We start from the raw sequence: 23,519 nt of genomic DNA, 5'->3' as shown, positions 1-23,519 counted from the left end.
AAGTCCTATTAAAATTACTAATATAGATTTTCCTAAGGATTAATTATCAAGGCCTTTTTCTTCATCATTTTACATTCAGAAGTTGTCTAATGGTGAACAACGTGAAAGAAGATAGTTAATTTATCATCAAGATTTGGATAAATCTTTTGTTTTTGTTGTAAATTGTTTAATCTTGTTCTTGGTACAACTAAATTAGCTAATGAAGGTAGTTGGAATTAGAGAAATATTAGGCATAAGTTGAGGAATCATGAGATAAGTAATGAACACATTGTTACTATGAGTTTATGGATTGACTTAGAAACAAGGTTACTAAAAAATAAAACAATTAACAAACATGATCAAGAACAAACAAATAGAGATAAGGAACATTGGTGAAATGTTTTATTTAGAATTATTGCAGTTGCTAAAACTCTTGCAAAAAATAACTTAGCATTTTGTGGAATAAATGAAAGAATTTACAAATAAAGTAATGAAAACTTTTTAAGTATAATTGAAATGATTGCATAATTTGATCCTATAATGCAAGAACATATTCGTCGAATTAAAGATAATAAAATTCATAATCATTACCTTGGACATAGGATACAAGACGAATTAATAAATTTGTTAGCAAGTGAAATTAAAACAAATATTATAAAAAATATCAAGAATGAAAAATATTTTTCAATATCATACTTGATTGTACTCGTAATGCAAGTAATTGAGAACAAATGTCTTTTGTATTACAACGTGTAGAAGTTTCTTCAATTAAAATACAAGTTTTTGAATATATTTAGAATTTTTAAAAGTATATGATACAACTGGAGAATGCCTTTTTGATGCTATTATGAATGAAATAAATAATATTGGACTTGATATTAGTAACTTAAGAGGACAAGGTTATGATAATGGATCAAATATAAAAAGAAAACATTAAGGTGGGCAAAAAAGAATTTTAGACATTAATAATTGATCGTTTTATACTCCATGTGATTGTCATAGTCTAAATTTGATACTTTGTGATATGACTAATTTTTATCCTAAAACTACATCTTTTTTTGAATTACTACAACGCATATATACTCTATTTTCTTCTTCAACAAAAAAAAATGAAAAATTCTACAAGATCATATTCCTAGCCTAACTCTTAAACCATTATCACAAACACAATGAAAAAGTCGTATTGAAAGTATAAAAGCTTTAAGATTTCAAACTCCACAAATAAGAGATGCTTTATTAAAATTAGGTGAAATTAATGATCTTAAAATAAAAAGAGAAGCTAATTGTTTAGAAACTTATGAGTTTCAAAATTTTGAGTTTTTGTTAAGTATGACATATTATTTGTTGTAAATCCGTTAGTAAAAAGTTACAATCAAAAGATATGGGTATGGATGTTGTTATAGAACAATTGAAAGGTCTTATTTCTTTTTTTGAAAAATATAGAAAAAATGGATTTGAAAATGCTATAATTTCTGGCAAAGAAATTGCTACTAAAATGGATATAAAACCTAAGTTTCGTAAAAAAAAACGTGTTATTCATAGAAAAAAAAGTAATTTGATGATAATATTGATAATGAAGTTATAAAATCATCTAAAGAATCATTTAAAATTAATTACTTTTTGTATATAATAGATCAAACAATTATTGCATTTAAAAATAGATTTGAACAATTTAAAATATATGAACATATTTTTGGTTTTCTATTTAACATTAAGAAATTGAAGTTTTTGGATAGTAATAATTTTAAAGAATATTGTTTTAACCTTGAACGTTCATTAAAACATAATAATCATTCAGATATTGAATGATTAGATTTATTTACAAAATTAAAAAATATAAGAGAAGTTATACAAGTAGAAATGATAGACCAATTGACATCCTTAACTATATAAAAAGAATTGATTCTTTTCCGAATGTTTTTATTGCTTATAGAAAAATGTTAACCATTCTAGTCAGTATTGCTTCATGAAAAAACTTTTTTAAAACTAAAACTAATTAAATCGTATTTAAGATCAATAATGTCTCAAGAAAGATTGAATGAATTAGTTTTAATATCGATTCAAAAGAAAATGTTAATGAAAATCAATTATAATAAATTAATAAATAATTTTACATCCTTAAAAGCTTAAATTAAATTTTAATTAAAAAATATAAATATTTAATAAAAATATTATTTTTTATTAAAAAAAATTATTAAACTAAAAAAGATATCATTTTAAAATTCCCTTTAGTCCTCTAAATATGTCGGGCCGGCCCTCCGAAAACACTGCTTTGTCCGGCAGGCTCGTGTGGCATGTTGAAAACTATAACATCTTAATATTTAATTGTGGATTAGGTAAAGAATGAAGATAGTCTACTGATACCATGATATAGTATTTGCACCGAGAAAGAAGACATTACGCGGGTGAAAAATGCAATATTAAAAACTAATTTTACTATTTCCATCATATTTAATTTTCATTTATTTATTTCTAATCGGTAATTTTGGATTTGAGTCACGAACGAAGAATTAAATTACATTATGGTTTTTTTTTAAAGTAGATTTTGATTTTTATGATAGTTAAAAGAAATTAAAGTTTTATTTGTTAAGTTTATATTTCTTAGTATTATGTTTTTATTAGATTTCTTAGTATTAAAGAGTTTGGATATTTTTATTTGAATTTTTTTAGTTTATAATTACCTGTAAAAATGAGCATATAAACGTTTGTTAAATACTATTAATAGAGTAGGTGTAGCCTTTAACGTGTATATAAACATATATAATTAAATTAAATTATATATTTAATTTATGTTATTTACTAAATATGATTATCTAATATGTTGAAATAGACAAACAATTGTTAAAAAGTGTGACAAATTTTACTTAAATTTTATTTTTTTAATCTAATTAACATCACAATTTTATCTTAAATAATGATTACCTTTATTTAATGAAAATGAATTATTAATCAACTTTTATTAAGAAAACGTTTGAAATATGAAAAATCATAGCAACATTTATATCAAGCGTATTATTTAATCTTTGTTATTTAGTCAATATAAACATATATAATTAAATTAAATTATATATTTAATTTATGTTATTTACTAAATATGATTATCTCATATGTGGAAATAGACAAATAATTGTCAAAAAGTGTGACAAATTTTACCTAAATTTTATTTTTTTAATCCAATTAACATCACAATTTTATCTTAAACATGATTACCTTTGTTTAATGAAAATGAATTATTAATAAATTTTTATTAAGAAAACATTTGAAATATGAAAAATCATAACAACATTTATATCAAGCGTACTATTTAATCTTTGTTATTTAGTCAATATGATTTGTTCAAGTATGAAAATAGGGAGTGCGGCAAATTTTACTTAAACTTTTATGCTATAAAATAAGCAAAATCTCATGAAGTAAACCTCATATATGTTATAAAGTTGGCACATTTTTTATGAACACATTTGAAATTTTGGGTCAACAAATGGAATGTATTTGAATATAATTATGCATAAGTCAGTTTTTTACTCAAACTTACTAATTTATTACTTTTGTCTTGTTTCAAGTATTATGGCTCAAGCTAGTGCCGACATGGAAACCTTTTGTCTTGTGCAAAAGAATTGGATTTTTCCTAATGCTGGCAACACCATTTTGGTGCCTCCAATCTAGCAAACTCTAGCCTTGAGGGACTCCCCATCTGATGTTGTTCCTCCTATCGAGGAAGAACCGAATGGAAAAGACCTACAGAAGCATGAGGCTGATAAGTGTCATATTTTAGTTATTTTTGGGATTAGAATGCTACCACTTATATTTTGATTTTAATAGTTTTCTTATAAATTTCCCTTAATTCTAGTTGTTTTATATATTGTACATTTATAAATGTTTTTGTTTAAATATGGAAGATTCATTCATGTATTTCTAATGTTTTTATGGTTGTTTGTTGAATCCAAAAACCAAGCCAAGATGAAGAGCATAAGGGTCATTTTTGAAGAATTTCAGAGTGTCACTCGCCCAGACTAGCTATCAACTCACCTGAGCTAGTGAGATTACTTCAGCTTGAAGGAACCAACTCGCTTGGGCGAGTTGGTCTGGCATCTCTTGGACCATTTCATTTAAAAAGCCATGCAAAAGGAGAAACCAGAGGAAGAAACACAAACAAGGATAAAGAAGAGAGAAAAGTGGAGTTGGAGCTACAGAGAAGTGATCGTGGATCACATCCTTCATCATTTCTTCTATTGATCTTGTACTCTACACAATGATCAACTAGTTTCTCTAAAAGATTAGATGTAATCTTCGTACCCTTATGTATCTCTTTTGATATAAATATATATATATATATATATATATATATATATATGAATCTTTTCTACTCATTATTGGTGATTTCATTATGTGTGTAATGCTTGATTCTATTTTATCACTAGTTTCATGAAATTGAATTTTAAGTTTGATTGGAAAGTACTCTTAGAATTTGAACTGAATGAATTTACTTTTTATGTTATGTTGCTAGGAATAGAGCATAGTATTTTGATTGCAAAAAACACGAGATTATTATTGTAATGCTGAGATATTTATTTCATATGCGAGGAATCGATGTTCAGTAAATATTCTTAGGATTCTCGAATGCGAGAGATCGATTCGAGGTGATTTAATGTATGCATCAGTGATGTTAGAAAATGATTCATATGTATTAATATTATTTGGATATTGAGGGTATGAACGATAAAATCCAATCCTACGTTTCTCTAAATTAAATTCATTTTACTTGTTTTCGTAATTTTACATATTTTCAACGCACTAATTCCGTTATTTTCGTTACTTTCGTTATTTCTGTTATTTTCGTTAAACCTATGAGATTTCGATTAAATTAATTGTACATAACTATTGAAATGTTTACTTTTATCGATAGAAATTAAGTAACTCAAGTCTCTATGGAGACGATCTCTTTTATAAAATCTGTAACATGCGACCACATTGGTACACTTGTCAATAGTCTAACAAATGGTAATCTAAGTTCTACCAAGCCCCTTGAAAAACCTAGCATCTCATGATAATCCCATCCAAAATAGTCTTTCTATTATTTAATCAATTGTATCAGTCGAATTTTATCCTTTTCAGCTAACAAACCACTAATTTTAATCATTCTCACATCTATTTATGTGTGTAGGTTAACTTCCTCTAAGAGATCTTGGGCCTCAAAACTTGGTATTTCTCTCTTAATGGCTAGCAAAACTTCTTGATGTTTAGATTTCTCTTGTACATCGACCATAACTGATTTGGCTATCTTCAACAATGAATAAATTTAGTTGGTTCAACAAGTCTTCAACACTTCATTTTTTCTGTCCATATGTAAACTCAATAAAGGGTCGTGCATCATCTTGCCAGTCTACAATGAACCCTTATTTAGTCAAATTGCAAGATTCTCAACTAACTTCTTCATAATCAACAGGAATTTGAACAAGATTCAAATAGGGAGAGTAGAATAATGCTTCATCCATTCTAACATCAGCCAAAAATGGACAATCATCAGCTGAAAATGATACTAACTTGATCTCCTCCTTCCAAGAACAACAACTGTTGATGCAATGTAGAAGGTACACACTAGCTAGCATGGATCCAATCCCTTCCCAATGGAACCAAATATGCAGGTTTAGAATCTACTATGAAGAAGGTTGAATACATGGTTTTGGATCCTATTGTGATTTCGACTACCAAAACACCCAAAGCAGCAATAGCTCCTCAAGTAAAATTTGTCATTTTCATGGTATTAAATCCTCTTTCCCTTTGCCAAGTTTCCTCAACGTAGTTAGAGCCATGATATTGAAAATGGGGGCTCCATCCATGAATACTCCTACCACAATTCTATCATGTATTATGCCCTTGCATATAAAGGCTTTAAATGTTTCACCATCTCTGGTGTAGGCTTGTAAAAAGTGTGGTCAATTCTTTTATCAATCTCCTCTCCACCCAAGGTAGCCCATTTAGTCTCTTCGGAGCAAATATCTCCATTTGGACTTTCATTCTGATTAGGGCTAGCCCAAAATTCACTAGGAATTAGGCTAATGGCATATTCTTCAACATTCAACAAATCATTATTATTCAGTCAAGCTTCCAATAATGAACCCTCCATTTGTTTCAGCTCTTGTTATGTTGAATCTTAAGTGATGTCTTTAGCAATATCTACATCCCTACTAGCATCCAAGATCATATCTACTTCCTTGGTCCCTACCTTATCTTATTTTATTTCAATTGGAACTTCTAGTATGAGATTAGCCAAAAAAAAATTTGTTTTCTCTAGATCGACTAATTGGAAACTGTTGGATCAAGTGGCATCGGAATAATTAAGAAGGGGGGGTTGAATTAATTATAAATGAACATTTACTATTTAAAAATTTGTCCTTCTTAATGCTACTAAAATCAATTAGGCTTTTACTATAATGTTAAGAAAGTAAAGAACATAAATAGAAACTTAACCAAAAGTAAAAGCGATAATTAAAGTGCACAGCGGAAATTAAAGAGTGTAGGGAAGAAGAAGACAAACACGAGTTTTGTACTGGTTCGGCAACAACCCGTGCCTACATCCAGTCCCCAAGCGACCTGCGGTCCTTGAGATTTCTTTTCAACCTTGTAAAAACCTTTACAAGCAAAGATCTACAAGGGATGTACCCTCCCTTGTTCTCTTTGAACAACCAAGTAGATGTACCCTCCACTTGAACTGATCCACAAGAGATGTACCCTTTCTTGTTCTCAGTTACAACAACCCAAGTAGATGTACCCTCTACTTGTACCACAAAGGATGTACCCTCCAATGTGTTAAGACAAAGTTCTCAGGCGGTTAGTCCTTTGAAACTTTTTGAAGGGGAAACAAAAGATATCTCAAGCGGTTAGTCCTTTGAAATCTTTTGTTTAAGGGAAAGGCAAGAATCAAAAGAATTCTCAGACTGTATCATTTTGAATTCTTTGGCAAGGGAGAAGGGATACATAAAAGAATTCAGACGGTTAGTCCTTTGTTCTTTTGAAAAAGGGAGAAGAGAGACACAAAAAGAATTCAGGCGGTTAGTCCTTGACGAATTCTTTTTGACAAAGAGAGAAGAGAATTAAAAGATATAGCACACTTTTGTTTTCTGAAAGAACAAGGTTTGGAAACCAGAAAACTCAGAAAGCTTTTGGCAAAAGAAGAAGAAGTTCAAAGAGATGCAAAGGTTGTAAAAGAATATGTGAAAAGCTGTAAGTAATTGTTCTTCTAAATGCAAGTCAAGGTCTTGCTTTTATAGACTCTTCATGTCTGGTCAAGAAAACCATTAGAAGAGTTATAACCTTTAGAAAAACCTGAAAATCATTGGAAGAGTTATATTTCTTGATTTTTATTCAAAACTTGTCACTGGTAATCGATTACCAAAACCATGTAATCAATTACACAAAAAATTTTATGAAAGGATATGACTCTTCACAATTGATTTTGAATTTCAACGTTCAGATAGACTGGTAATCGATTATCAATATCTTGTAATCGATTACACCATTTTGAAATCAATTGGAACATTGCAAATTTAGTTGAAAACTTTTGAAATCAAACTTTGCCACTGGTAATCGATTACAGGAAACTGGTAATCGATTACCAGAGAGTAAAAACACTGGTAACTTAGAAAATTTTGAGAAAAACTCTTTTGAAAAACAAAATTGTGCTATGTTTGTTTTTTGAAAAATCTTTTCCACACTTCCCTTGTGAAGTCTTCTTGATTTCTTCTCTTGAATCTTGAATTCATCTTCTCTTGAATCTTGAAATCAAACTTCTCTTGATTCTTGAAATTTGTTGACTCAATCTTGAAATCATTCTCTTGGGCTTTTTGTCATCATCTTTGTTATCATCAAAACTACTTGAATTAACTTGATTCATCATCATGAAGCTTGCTTCTACAGAAACCCCCAAAAACTTGATCCAAGGCAAGAGCTACTTGATTCACTGAAGTTTCGGCCTGGCTTCTAACTTCAAGATCCGCCATCATTTCCAATGCTTGCTTCATTTTCTTTACAACCTTGGTCCTTTGCATCCTCCTTTTCTAACTATGTGATATAGCTCCTTGTGGATCTTGTAGGCTTTGGATCTTTTTCATCAATGGATTCATTTGTTTCTTGAAGATCAATGGCAGTGGAATGGAGAAGGAAGAAAGATGATTGGAGACGCCACTTCAAGGAGAAGATGAGTCAAGAACAAGCTCACCACCATAGGAAGTCATGGATAAGAGCTTGAAGGTAGGAGAAGATGAGTGGAGGGAGAAGGAGAGAATGAACACGAAATTTTATGCCTCAAATGAGGTCTGAACTTTGAAGTGTAATTCTCAAATGATCAAAGTTGAAAAAATATACACACAAGACCTCTATTTATAACCTGTGTCACACAAAATTGGAAGGAAATTTTCTATTCAAATTTCACTTGAATTTGAATTTGAATTGGTGGATCCAAATTTGGAGCCAAAATTTCCCAAATTATGATTAGTGAATTTTAGTTATGGTTCAGCTCACTAATCCAAGATCAAGTCCAAAATTCTCCACTAAGTGTGATTAGGTGTCATGAGATATGTAAAACATGAAGGACATGCACAAAGTGTGACTATATGATGTGGCAATGGGGTGTAGCAAAAAAATGCTCGTCTCCCCCTTAAGATGGTCCAAAATTTAATTGGATTGGGCTTCTCCCAATTCAATTAAATTTATCTCCCAACACAAACACGTCAAATAGTGCACTTAATGAATGTGAAATTACAAAACTTCCCCTAATACAAAAACTAGTCTTGATGCCTTAAAATACAAGGGTTGAAAAATCCTACATTACTAGGATACCCTCCCTACACTATGAAGCCCTAAATATAAGGCCCAAAAATAATGAAACATTAATCTAATATGTACAAAGATAAGTGGGCTCATAATGAGTCCATGGGCCCAAAATCTACCTTAAAGCTCATGAGAACCCTAGGACCTTCTTCTGCATCTCTGGTTCAATTTTCTTGGAGTCTTCTATCCAATGCCCTTGGGGAGTAGGATTACATCAGTATGTGTTAGACCTACAGATTGCATTTTTAGCTTGCTTTGGATTGTCATCTGATTTACTCACCATTGACCCTTTTCTACTTTAGCAGATGACTTAATCATCTTGTACTAACGATCTTCCTCCTCTTTGACTATGATGCATAACGTCCTCATACCATTTTCAACGTTAAATTTGGCTACTCTCCTCCTACTTTTAGGAACATGGGTATCATCAATCTTTGGTGTTTGTGCCATATCCATTTTATTATGCATTTATTGTCTCAACTCTTTGAATTTTCTACATTCCTCCCTTATCTTCATAGCTTGTCGTAAATCAGCTAGCCTGGGACACATAATTCAAAACATTGGTTTGGTAAAAATTCCTTCTGTTTTTGGCTCTCGTCTATCAAACACACTTTGCCAAATTTGATTAGGTACCCATATTCCTATTGCTAAATGAGGTGACTACAATCTTTTCAAATACTGAAGTCCTTTTGATGGATCCCTTGGTTTTCTGGATGCCTATTATTTTAGGCTTCCATGCCTGCTTCATCTTTTTTCCCTTGTTAGCAGGCTCTTCATATGAGACCATATTTATATCTAACTTTGGGAAAGGATCTACATCCATTTCCGTTTTGACTACCCCTCTATTGGCTAGCTTAAAATGGCCTTCCTTCAAAGCCTTCTGCACAACTTGCAAAAACATGATGCAGTTAACAGTAAAATGGTTGTAAGAATTATATCATTTATAATATTTTCCCTTTCAATTTTTTTGGAGATGTCTTATGTCCATCCTTCAATTGAATTTGCTTATCTTTCATCAGATGATAAAAAAATTTGGTTTGCCTTGGATATGTCAAAATCATATTCAACCTTTCCATCTCTAGCAATGCCCTTGCCTTGGACATGAGTAAGGTTTACCTCGTAAGATTTCAGCTTCCTCTTCAAAACCCTTGTTGTTCTCATCATCAATGTTGAATAACAAGATTACATAGGACCTTCATCCTTTGTTAGCCCTCTTTAACTTTTTCTTATGTATAAATTGCTCCATTCGGTTAGTTTTAGAGGCTAATTGATAGAGATCACCATATTCTTGAGCCACCAACTTTTCTTTGAACTGAGGGTGCATATTGCTTATTGCCATAATTGCATATTCCACTTCAAGTAATCATACTTAACAACGGCTTCCAACTTTCCTAAGCCTTTTAATGAAGTCTATTGCCAATTTGTCTTATGTTCATCAAATCAGCTATAGTTACTTCAGGTTAAGGTTTGTAAAACCTACCATGGAGACACTTTTCCATGTATGCCTAGTTTTGCATTGAATTCGGGGGCAAATTTAAGTACTAAGTAAAAAATACTCTTGTGAGAGACAAAGGAAATAATACAACTTATGAAACTCATTTTGACTAGCTTCGCCATATTGTGCTATGAATCGTCCCATGTGTTCCATAGTCAATTTCCCATCTTCTCTAGAGAAAGTAGAAGGATCTAGTGTTAAGAAATTGGCTTCATCTGAATGCAAAAGTAGTTTATCATGGTCTCAACTATCATTTTTGGGTCTATCAAAGACATAGTAGTAGTTCTTAGCGGTTGATAGTCGATTTGACCCATAGCATTTGCCCTCAAGCCTGCATAGTTATTCACATAAGATGTTTCTCCATTGGTACTTCCCCCAGTCACTACCTAACTATTATTCCCCAAAGGCGATACAAAAGATGCCACACAAGGCAAGCCAATCTGGCCAATGGCATTTGTTAACCTTTTAGCTAGTCTTACCTATGGACTAAAATATCAGTTAGCATATTCATTTGTTCCTGCTTGCCCCCCTAAGGGTAGCAAAAAATGAATTACTAACATTGGAAAATATATAACTCGTATTAGCTACCAAATGTCTATGGCAAAACCCCACCTGGCTGCTTATTGGCTGGATTGTGTTGAACATTCCTACTATAGCCGTATTCGGCTGAGTTGCCTACCATGTATGCATAAAGGCCATGTTCAATTGGACCAATGGTATTAGTCCTACCTAAATCAGCCAAGTTAGACGTGGAGAATCAATATTAATTACCTGATTTGACAATTCATGACTTCTAGGCACTAAAAAAACACAATTATCCCTGTCATTCATTTTTCTCACTTCTAATTCTTTAGGCTGTTGTATTTCGTTTTGCATCATAGGTTTGACTATTTCAACTAGCTGTCCAAATAATTGATACATAATGTCGTGTATCCCCAAATCTATCTGTTGTCGAATGAACAAAGTAGTCATAATTATAGGTGTTTCGTCTACCATTGTAGTGACAACAAACACTATAGCAATAGAGGTAGTAAAAGGACTAGGTAGTGTTGTTGCTACTGAATTTTTCATTAAAGATGTAGGCATCCCTAATGTATTATCTCCCTTTTTCAAACCATTTTCTTCTTGGCTTGTTGATCAATCTTGCCGGTGGTCTTACCAAAATGCAAATGCATAAGTTGACACAACTTAGTTTGTGATTCAAATTGCTCGATCAATTCACCTACTCTGGTCCCATTAGGTGTGCCAATTTTGTTGTCACGTGAAATAACAAGGCTAGCCAAATGCATTTCGGCTAACTTTTGTTCCAATGTGATTTCAAATTTTGAATCCATGATCAAGCTATTTGTGAGTCAAAGGGGGGAATTTGCCTCTGGACTGTAATGGGTTCTCAAGTTACTTCGAAAAACACTATTGAAAATGAATTACAACAAAATTTAGAAATAAAAGGGACTTCAAGATAGATGAATTTTTTTAAAAAAATATAGTCAAACAGAATAATTGTAATTATTGATTGGTTTGATGTGTCTTTCAAAAGCTTTCAAACACATATTTATACACAAACTTGTTTGTCCACAAGCCACTCTTTGGTTGCTTAACTATCAATTGGGCAAATTTACACATGATTCGACTAATCTTATCTTCAATTGCACCCTCTTTGCTCTAATTTTTGCTTCTCTTAAAGGCACACTCAATTAAGCTTATCATATCTCTGAATCTTCAATCCTAACCGCTTTGCTGATGGTTTCTTATTTTTTGGATCCATGATGAGTGAAGACTTTTATTGACTTCGGTTGACTTTGCTTCTACCAAATTGTAATCATTTAATGATAATAGATTAAAAATATGAATTCATTTGCTTTATTATCGCCATTATATTTCAGCAACAAACCTGACTATCATTTTTATCATATTGGTTGTCAAGATTCGGCTAAAAAATATTGAGTGATAACAATATCATACATATTATTTTGGTCTAGATCACATATATCTTTTGTTAGAGACAATTATGTATTGAGTTAGATAAAATTATTATAAGTGACAAAATTTTCCCTTTAAATATTTCATACAATTTAATATTTAGGACTCAATCTAATGTTTTTTTTTTATTAAATTGAAATAACAATATCATATATATGATAACAGGTAAAAAGTTTTCCACTTTCATAAATTTTAATCACGAGAACAGGCAAGAATGTTACTGAAGCCGTGAAGAATGAGGAAAGTACTTGTGGGATATTGAAAATGTGGCTGTGGTTTAGCCATTAGAGCCTCGAATGGCCAACTTTATCTTTATGACAAATTCGAACGTACCAAATAATACGCAGCGTGCAACGCGCTCTTGCAAGATTCCTTTTACTTTGGAACCCCGAGGTATATTCTATGGATATTTCACACATGTCAATAAATTAAAATAAAAAACCAATCAATTCTCCACCCACTTTTTATTAATGAAAAGCTCTAAATAGTTTGGATTCTTACTAAAAATACGATAATGACAATACGAGTTGCCTTAGATTAATCAACAGAGACTATGTAAATTAATTAGTGTGAAATTATTTAATTTAATTAATAATTTTAATTATAAATATATAATTGTGCTAAATATTTAGAAGAAGAATTTTACATTTATAATAATCTTATTTGATTATAATATGATTACTCTTTTAGTTTCTAATAATAAAATTATTTTTAATTATTTTTTTTCTTTTTTTAAGATTTTTTTTAATTTTTAGATGCATTAATTATTTTTTTATATACCTTTATTTAATTATTCTTTTTTCAAATATTAATAAAAAACAAGTAAGTGGATAGATAATAAATAAAAGGATAATTAATTTTAGAATAATAATATAAATAATAGATAAATTTAATGTAATAACTATTTTTCTTAATGAATGTAAATTAGTTGAAAGAATCTTATAATTGGAAATAGAAATAATCTTTTATGACCAAAAAGAATACTTGAAATATTCTATTTTACTCATTTTTTTAATGTATTATGTATTGTTAAGTGATTTTTATTGAAAATTATAAAAAATTGATGCTATTTTTATGTATTATATTATAAAAAGATATCATTATTCATTATACATATTTATCGTAATTTTTTTAATGAAAATATTTATTATTTTAAATTACTCAACACTTGTCAAAAATAAAAATATTTAAATTAACTAATCTCTAAATTAATATAATATTATTAATTTCTTTATTATAAATTAAAACACTCAATTACATAATATCACATAAAGATTTAACAACACTATATACTCATTTTAAGTTGTTTTTTTTCAAAGGATACTCATTTTAAGTTCTAAACTAAAATAACTTTTCCTTCTGTGCCTAAACAAACACACAAGAAAATACTCAAAATGGTATGGAAGCCATGAGCAGCGGCCACTGGCGGATCTTGTCCACAATACACCACTTCCTCACAATTGATGAATATTTTATTCATTTTATTTTATTAATATCCGAACAATATCCTCCAAATCTAAAAGGAAAAAGACTGAAAAAGAAAGTGATTAAATTATATTGGTTGAATGCATTTAAGAAGGGAAGCTGAATATCAAATATTTTGACTACGAAGACTGTATATATATTTTTGAATTAACAAGAAAAAAGAGCTATGGCCTTATCCTTTGTTTAAATCTAAAACCACTTTTTCCTTGATAATTTATTTTATTTTAAAAAATTAAGAGCATAATATATGAACTACGGAATTAGCATATGATTGTATGGAATTGTTTTAAAAATAATTATTTTCTTTTATAGTTTCATATGATAGCTTTCTTAAGTAAAAAATGTAATTATTTTTTCATAAGTAGTTTTATTTTTATTTATTTTGTTGGTAAGGATCATTAGTAGTTTTAACAAAGCATGAAATTTGTTAGACTTTGTATTTCTTTTATTTATATTATAGTTAAATTTTCTAATATTTATTATTATTATTATTTTTAGTAAAATTTGTGTGGACACTTTACTGTATATTTTTAACATTTATTTTTTTAAAAAAGAATATATATATATATATATATATGATACTAATTCAAATATTAAATACTTATATTTACTTTTCAAAAACTTAGTTCCATGTTTTTTATTCTGTGATATACTAAAAATGTTGTGCTTTTTAATATATATATATATATATATATATATATATATTGATGATTGAAATGAAAAGAAAAGAAAAGAAAAATTATGGAGCCAACATATAATTATTATTATATTTTTTCTGTATTTTTTTAATAGCATAAAATGATATTTTCATTTTATACCTTTACATTGCAAAGGGGAGAAATGGACTGTTAAATATAATAGAATGAAACGCATTTTATTGCAGTAAAAAAAGTATTATTTTAGTTAATTTGATTTAAGTTGATCACATTCTATTATTCTAAATTTAATGATGTGATATCTTGAAATTATTAAAACAATTAATTGAAGCTGTTAATGTAAAAAAAAATATATTAGAATATACTATTAGGATAATTTAATTGTTTATATAATATGACTTATATAATAATCTTATAAGTCATATTTTTAAAAGATTTCATTATACAAGTAGCTTTGATTTACATAATGCCTTAAAAAAAGGTTTGATTTACATAACAATTGCTTGGTTTCTTTTTATAATTAAAATACTCTTAGGAAAATCCCATATGCTTACATTCCGTACAGCTTGACCTAAAAACACAACATTGATAATTGATTAGTTGAAAGAGAAAAGAATTAATGAAAATTCGCATTTTGATAGGTGACAAAACAGAGAAGAAGAGAGATAAAGTGTAAGAAAGAATAGTCTTTGATCTTATCCGATTGAATGGATGAATGAATTGAGAAAGGCGGTGAAGAAGAGAGAGATGAGAGAAAACGCTTACGCATTTGCCAACCCACAACGAACTCAATAAGAGAATCAGGAATATTCAAAACCAAACCCTCTCCTCTCTCCTCTCTCTTTTTTTTTTTTTCATTTGTTTTAACAAAGTTATAAATAAATTATAATTTACACTAATTCTTCATACTATCACTATTTTTCTTATATTAGAGATGAAAAGTATCTCTCAATCAATTAGTCAGATATTAATTTTATTTGCAATATCTGATCATTGATAGTCTAAGAAAATTTTAAATACAGAAAAAATTAAACATAAATTCTCTCTTTAAATAAATTATCACTTTATATATGTAACCATATCTTATACCACTATATTAATCCATTAAGAATATCACTAATTTAATTTTGGAAAAAATATTTAATAATTTAGTTAAGGTAAATTAACAATAAAATTTTTACAGCTTCATTTAATATTATATTACCATGTACAATAAACTTCTATAATAATTAATTTTACATTAAAAAAATTATTGATTGCAAAAGTCATAATTTTTTTACACTAAATAGTATAAAAACAAGATTAAAGAGGATTTTACTATGTCGTTAAATTGTAGATTTGTCACCTATGGTAAATTTGTAAATTTTAATAATTATTATTTTAAGAATTCATCAATCATATACTAATTGTGTTAAATAATTTTACATCGCCAATAAATACAAAATTATTATTGATGTAACATTTTAAATTAGATTCTGCATGAACATTACTTATACATAAAATTTATAGATATTTTATAATAATACCATTGATTGAACTAGATATTTTTTTTAACATATCCCATATTTGTAATTTCAAGAATGGAACAATTATTTCTAAAAGTAAAGTACTGTTCATACAGTTTTTCATAGACCATTCAATCAATTTAAATAATATAAAAAGTACATAAATGGCAAAACAATGAGAGAGAGTGAGACAGAGTAAAAAAGGAAAACAAGACACTTGTGTGCAGTATGCAGTGTGCACGAATATAAAACGCATCAAATATTCGTTTTTTGTACGCGACGCCCCGACCTCGATCTTTACCTCGGTTCATCTCCACCCTCCGATCTCTTTCTCTCTCTAGAAAAAAAAGTTTATTCCGAATTTTGATTCTGCTAAGATTAGATCCCATAATAAATAATTTTTTCATTGTTGGATCCGTTTTCCGTCCACGCTTTGACAAATCGCCATTCCCTATATATTCCTTCTCATCCTCTTCCTCAAACTGTTTTTGTTTTCCCTCTTCACACCCACAAAACTCATAACTCACCAACACACAATCAAAGAGGAAAAAAAAAGAAGCTTCAAAATTTCAATGCAATTTGCTGAGAAAATGCAACCCTTGAAAATGGGGTTCCGTGAGTACATCGAAGCTTTGGAGGAAGAAAGGAAAAAAATCCAAGTTTTCCCTAAAGAGCTTCCTTTGTCATTAGAGCTTGTCACACAAGGTAATTAAACCCTGAGAAAAAAATGCATAAACGGACACCCTTTTGCGATGTGAAGTTAAAGATTCTTGCTTTTGTTTCTGGGTGTGTTGTTTTTGTTTTTTTAGCATTTTTTTTAGATGTGGGTTTGATTTTTTTTGAATTTGATGCAGCAATTGAGGCGTGTAGACAGCAATTGTGTGGAACGGTTGCGGAGTACAATTTGAATGCCCAATCGGAGTGTTCGGAGCAGACATCAACGGATGGACCTGTTTTTGAGGAGTTCATTATTCCTATAAAGAAAAAGGCATCTCAAGCATCTGTTGAAGAAGATGATGATGAAGAACATTCTCATAAACACACAAAAACCACCACTGATAAAAAGAAATCAGATTGGCTCAGATCCGTTCAGTTGTGGAATCCCAATCCACCTCCTACCAAAGAGGTAAAACCCCAATTTTATTTTATTTTATTTTATAAAAAAAACAGAGATTTATTTTGTTTTGTTTTTTAAGGAGAAAAATTAAAAGATGTTTTTGTTTTTATTTAGGATGTTGTGCCTAGGAAAACTAATGTTGTGGAAGTGAAGAGAAACGGTGGTGGAGCTTTTCAACCATTCCAAAGAGAGGAAAAAAGTGGTGTTTCAAAGGCTAATAATAATAATGAAGCATCGGCAATTGGTAAAGCGCCCTCTTCACCACCAGTGCCTGCTACAAGTTATACAGGGCCAGTGAGAGTAGACAGCAAAAAAGAGGAGAAAGGAGACGCTCAGAGAAAGCAACGCAGGTGCTGGTCACAAGAATTGCACAAGAGATTCTTGCATGCACTTCAACAACTTGGGGGTGCAGATTGTGAGTATCTAATTAGTTTGCACAAGTTGTTTTTATGTGCTCTAAATTATGCAATTGTAACCAACAACACTTTTGACACAAGTCGTTTAGATTTCTTTCCTTTAATCAAGTAGTTCAAGATTTAAATCCTAATTAATTTTTGGATATGAAATATATGATATTAGAAGAAAAACACTAACTTCATTTCAATACCATGATTAGCCGAACAAAAAAATTATGCAATTGTAAATAACCACTTTTGTGTCAAATGTTTGATGTTTTGGTATTTGGTGTTTGTTGTCTGTAGCTGCCACGCCCAAACAAATCAGGGAATTAATGAAGGTTGATGGCCTCACCAATGATGAAGTCAAAAGTCATTTACAGGTTTGTGTTGTGTAACTAATTTGGTTATTTTAATTTCCTGCCCCATTTCTATGATCTTGCATATTTTCCATTTTTGGTGCTGTGCCAAAATTGAGTCTGAAAAATGGCTTTTAAGTAAAGTTGGGTTGTCCTATTTATTTTTATTTAGGTAAAATATGTTTTAAGTTTCTCAATTTCAGATAAAATTGTTTTGAAAATATACTTTTGTTCATTTCATAATTGGTAATTTTCTTCATATTTCTTTATGAAATTTAGAATATTTAACGTGAAGAACAAAATTTACCAATTTTAGAAATTACGAAGATCAAATTCATCATTTTTAAGGATAAAATATGCATACAATTTCTTAAATATATTTAGTATATATAATTCTCCGATCAAAATTAATGTTTCATCTAAATAATTTACTTAATAAATGTTTGCATGCAAATTGATCGATGAATCTCCAATTCTAATAGTAGAACAGCCCTAAAAATACTTGTGAAATTACATTTAAGTTTTGTCTAATTTTTATTAAAATATAAAAAATCAAACTAATTTTGTCCGAAAAGGGAAAAATCTAAAACCCATTTTACCCTTTTTATTTTTATTTCCTATTTCAATTTTCTTGAGTTATATGCCCTCAATCATGGTCTCTAAGTTTTTTTTTTTTGTCTTCTACAGAAATTTCGTCTTCACACTAGAAGAAGCCCCATAATCCACAACAGTGCAAGTTCACAAGCAGGCTCTTTATTTCTTGTGGGGAACATTTTTGTGCAGCCACCAGAATATGCTACCTCATCAGCATCTGGAGGGGAATTGACCACAGCTACCCCTGCTGCTCCAACTGGAATATATGCACCTGTGGCTGCACACCTTCCAGCTGGCACCCACACATCACCAATTATGAAGCATTCACATTCACCTTCTGAGGAAAAGAATAATCATAGTGTTCATTCAAACTCACCGGCCTCATCATCCTCCACACACACCATCACAACTTCACCACCTGCCTAATTGATTTTGATCAATATGTTGTAAAAAAAATTGTAAACATATTGTAGTTCAAAGAAAGCCTATGTGATATTGTTTGTTATCCTCTTTATAATTAGTGTATGTTTAGATTAATTTATTTTAAGAAAATAATCTTTTTTTTTTTCTGTATTTTACTCGATGATGTTTTCTTTTCAGTTTTCATCACAAATCATATCCGAAACAAAGATGTACTACTACTGACTTGGTGAAATTAAATAGAAAGAAAGTTACAGATTTTATGTTAAACCACACAAGTTACACCTTTTAGCTGGCCACACTAATATTTCCCTCAACACTAAATAAATGATTTGTTAGTGCGTGTTTGGATTGTTGTTTGAGATGCACCAAACATCTGTTTGCACATTTCAATATATAAATGGAGAAGTAATAACACCATTGGATTATTTGGATAAAAAAAACGTGGGTTAATCCAAATACACCATTAAACTGAGTTTGGAAGCACATTCAACATTCATTAATTAATTTTAAAGTAAAGTGTTTTATGTATAGTTGTTTTAATTTTAAAAATAAGTTAAAAATTAATTGAGTATATTTTTTTATCCAATACAATGGTTTCACTCAATGCTAATATTTTTCAACTCAATTAATTTTATACCGAAAAAATTCCTTAATATAAAATTAAATATGTCAATATTTATTTTAAATCCAACTAATTGATATTTCAATTCAATTTTAAATAATCTAATTTGAATCTAAATGCACACTAAATTGGTGGAGTTTACCAATTGGGGAAAATTACATGAATTTCTCCCTTCGCTAGTCCCTACCATCTTGGTTAGGGCAGTGGAAAAAATTAGTAAAATTAAATTATGAATTAATTTAATTGATATAATATATATATATATATATATATATATAGATATAGATATATATATTTTGATAGATTTTTATTTATGAATTAGTTTTTGTAATAAATATTTCAAATTTTATATTTATAAGAATTTTCAATAAAGATTTATTTGCTTATTCAAATAGTAATAATTTTTAATTAGTTGTCGATAAAAAATTTATATTAAGTAATTATATATTAAAATTAAACACTTACATTATAAATACAAAATCAATTATTCATGATATTTTAAAAAAAAAAACTTAAACTCAAGACTTTATTTAATATAATTGTGTATCACTTGAATCAATGATTTATTGGTAATTAATTTTAGTTATAATCAACTTTAAAAATAAATTTTGATTTTAAATCAATTTTAAATTACCACTAAGTACATAGATCGATTACGTGGGATAATTTTAGCTTAACTAGAGGTAGAATTTTATTTCGCATGATGGTGTTATCCTGGCTCCATTGTATTGCTTCGAGTGGTGGAGGGTGCCTGCGATTTATACCAAAGATCAATTTTAAATTTGGCTTTAAACTCAACAATTTGTACAAATTTATTTTTAAAACTAATTAAAATCAAGAAAATCAGTTTCAAAATAAGATGGTTTTGAACCAAATTTGATTTTTATCAATAAATCATTTTACAAACAAGCAAACTACTTTTAAAAATGAAAGATAGTTTGATTTCCTTTTTTCTTATTTTCAATTAAATTTAGTTTAGTTTTACACAAATAGCACGTACATCCCTAATCCTGATAAACACGTATACCTTATAACCAAATGCTAATTGAGCACATTTATAACGACTGTGCTTGTAATTAGGGATAGTGGCCCAAATATTTGTCATGGTTATTGTGGTTTGTAGTTTTTTTTTGTCAGCCAAACTTGTGGTTTGTAGTGACTATGATATGAGATGATGGGGTTCACAGGAGTGCCTTGATGATTCTAAAGGAGAGAATCTGAGAATATCCCACAGAATATGCAAACACAATTAATGAGCAAAATCCCATTTCACGTTTGACAAGTGACAATTGTATGTATAAGACAAAGAATCTGCAGATGTACAACAATTATGAAAATAATATTTAACTTCATCAACCGTCAATTACAATATTGCTGGCCTCACCAAGCTGTGAAGCATATATATATATATATATATATATATATATATATATATATATATATATATATATATATATATATATATATATATTAATATGATACGACTAAATAACAATATCTTGTTAAAGGCATGCAGCAACAAAGATTAGGGGGTTTGTACGTAGTGAATGACTCGATCTGTAGGTAATTATTAGAGAATGTGAAACAAAATAAGGTTCGTGTAGTCCTAACAAGTATATTTAGGTATATACTTCAATTAGGTTAGAAGCATTTAAAATATATGTTTTAAAATAGTTTTTTTTTCTTCCTTTTTCATGTTAGTGCTGTGTTGATGAGATATTGTATTCAAATATTCAATTACATACGATTTATCACTATTTAATCTTATCAGTTATCATAAGGGGCTATTAATGCTTGTTGATGAGATATTCAATCACTTTTATACTCCTTATGATAAAAGTGATTACAAATCGCGCAAAAATAAAATAATGGAATGATTCAAAATTAAGGACTTATTAGTGCTTGTAAAAAAAAAGATCCTATTAGTAATGCATTAATTAAGGACTTAACTACAACCGCGCAAAAAAAAAAGTTAAACGCTAATGATTTAAAATTAAATAAAAACTTATTCATTCATACCTGTAACTGTAAGACTGTAAAACATAATAGTGATGAATAATATAATCCGCAAATATTCGTTCAAAAGAATGGTAGCTAAATAATTAACAAATATATAGTAAAAAAATTAGCAAGAATTTACTTAATTATAAGCCTTCATGATATTTTTAAATATTAACAAATATCATAACCGTGGATATTTATAAAAGAGAAAAAATATATATTAATAATATGAAACAGTTTTATACTATCATTCAATTATAAAATATATCATATATAATAAATTCACTAATTTTTATAATAATTATCTTAAAAATTATATTAATTATGATATATAATTAAATGATAATGTATTCTACATTATTAATATATAATCGTTAATCTTCTTATAAAATTTATAGATATCCACTTAATATATAATCATGCGGTTGCGGGACGTGAACGAGACGGGAATAGGAACTACTACCCATGTTCTTCTCGCCCTATTAGCATTCCTACTCTTTTCCACTAGTAAATAGTAATTAAAATATGATTAAATTATACAGATTTATAAATGAAAGACTTATTAATGTAATTTTCCTTGGATTTAAGGATAAATTTAGTAAAACTTACATGCTAATTATTGGTTATGATTGATAAGGTCCTTAATTTTTCCCGTTTGTTTAATTTATCGATGATGTTGAGACATTGACACTACTTATTCATTAACCTTGCAAGTTAAACAAGAGCATCTCACAACAAGGAATTAAAAATTCGAAACACATTTTTAAAGTTATTTGATATGGTAAATTCATCATGGAATCTATTGCACAGGACTCCCCTTTAAACCACTTCCTTTGTCTTTATTTGGACACAATGTCGAGTACAGAATAACATATTAATATGTTCCCTTTCTTTACCCCCTGTTGTTTTGTGCATAACAAAAATGAAAAAGAAGAAGAAGAAGAAGCGTTTCGCTTATTTTTAAATTAGAAAACTTGTATGGGCCATTCTATAAAGAGACTCAATTTAAGCTTAAATAACTTTTGGTTCAAGAAAAATGGGTATTTTTTTTTTATTTTAGTAGTTCATTAATTTGTCATGTCGTTAAAAAATTTCACGTATGTAATTTTTTTTAGTTGACTACATTTTTAAATTTTTATATGTTTTAAATGATCCATGACGTAAGACTAGTTGATAAGAAATTTAAAAAACACATTTTACAAAAAAAAGAAATTATGTAACTATCCTCTCCGAATTCTAAATAACGTGGACACGGCAAGTCAATGAACAAAATTAACTCCTTAAATTTATATGAATATTGCCAATGATTAAAAAGTATTTAGTATATTTTAATAAATGCTTGAAATATTGAAAAGTAAAAGATAAAATATAGTTTTGATGTATGATTTTTTTTTTCAGTTTGATATCTTAAATTTAAAAAGTTTTATTTTGATCACTTAAAATATCTCTATTACACTAAAAGGTCTAGCATAAAATACTATCCCATATGACGTCTATTATAATTTGTAAGTTACCCAAATTAGTACTTCGATTAAGTTTGCAAACTTAAAATCGGATTAAACCTAAGTTTATAAGCTTAGTTTGCAAAAGTATTAAAGTCTTATTTCTTCAAAACTAAATTTTCAGACAAAATTTTACTTTCAAACATATTTTTAAGAGATAACCAAACATAATCCTAGGCTAATATTTTATTTTTATAATACTTGTGGACCGTCTCACCGAAACTCCAAACATGACCCTAATAAACTATTAATTAGAAGAACTAATTTAATCTAGAAAACACTTTAATATGATATTATTTGAAGTTTATTGATTATGATAATAATTAACCTTCAAATTATTCATAAAATGTATTTTAAAAAGTATAACATTATAATTTACTCGAGAAGGCGAAACTATTTATCCAGTTTCTTAGACATTTACTTAACATAAACTAATTCACTAGAATATTTTACTGGGTTGCCTTGTCTCCCTCTTTTACTCTGTTTTCTACCCTCTTTAACTTTGCCCTTTTCAATCTCAAGACCCTTTGCACTGGCTCTGCAATCACACGCTACACACGACTTTGTGCCAAAAGCATAA

The 23,519-nt window shown here is 28.9% G+C and overlaps 1 protein-coding gene across 1 annotated transcript; it reads left to right on the top strand.

Moving 5' to 3' along the window:
• The first annotated feature begins 16,207 nt into the window (after positions 1 to 16,207).
• On the top strand, positions 16,208 to 18,896 carry LOC100799501 (transcription factor HHO2). The gene is made up of 5 exons (XM_003518631.5): positions 16,208 to 16,631; positions 16,781 to 17,052; positions 17,158 to 17,458; positions 17,745 to 17,821; positions 18,485 to 18,896. Exons 1-5 carry the CDS (start codon positions 16,499 to 16,501, stop codon positions 18,815 to 18,817), a joined length of 1,116 nt encoding a protein of 371 aa, XP_003518679.1. The 5' UTR covers positions 16,208 to 16,498; the 3' UTR covers positions 18,818 to 18,896.
• Positions 18,897 to 23,519: the final 4,623 nt, after the last annotated feature.

This window comes from Glycine max, chromosome 2, assembly GCF_000004515.6.
Source record: "Glycine max cultivar Williams 82 chromosome 2, Glycine_max_v4.0, whole genome shotgun sequence".
In the NCBI taxonomy this organism is placed as follows: Eukaryota; Viridiplantae; Streptophyta; class Magnoliopsida; order Fabales; family Fabaceae; genus Glycine; species Glycine max.
The sequence above is the reverse complement of the archived record's forward strand: the minus strand, read 5'-3'. Positions and strand labels throughout refer to the sequence as shown.

Bases quoted from the DNA above. Each gene is read 5' to 3' on its own strand.
- LOC100799501 (XM_003518631.5), top strand. From the start codon at position 16,499: ATGCAATTTGCTGAGAAAATGCAACCCTTGAAAATGGGGTTCCGTGAG. The intron at 17,053-17,157 runs GTAAAACCCCAA...GTTTTTATTTAG, and splicing joins ATCCACCTCCTACCAAAGAG to GATGTTGTGCCTAGGAAAAC. The intron at 17,822-18,484 runs GTTTGTGTTGTG...TGTCTTCTACAG, and splicing joins AAGTCAAAAGTCATTTACAG to AAATTTCGTCTTCACACTAG.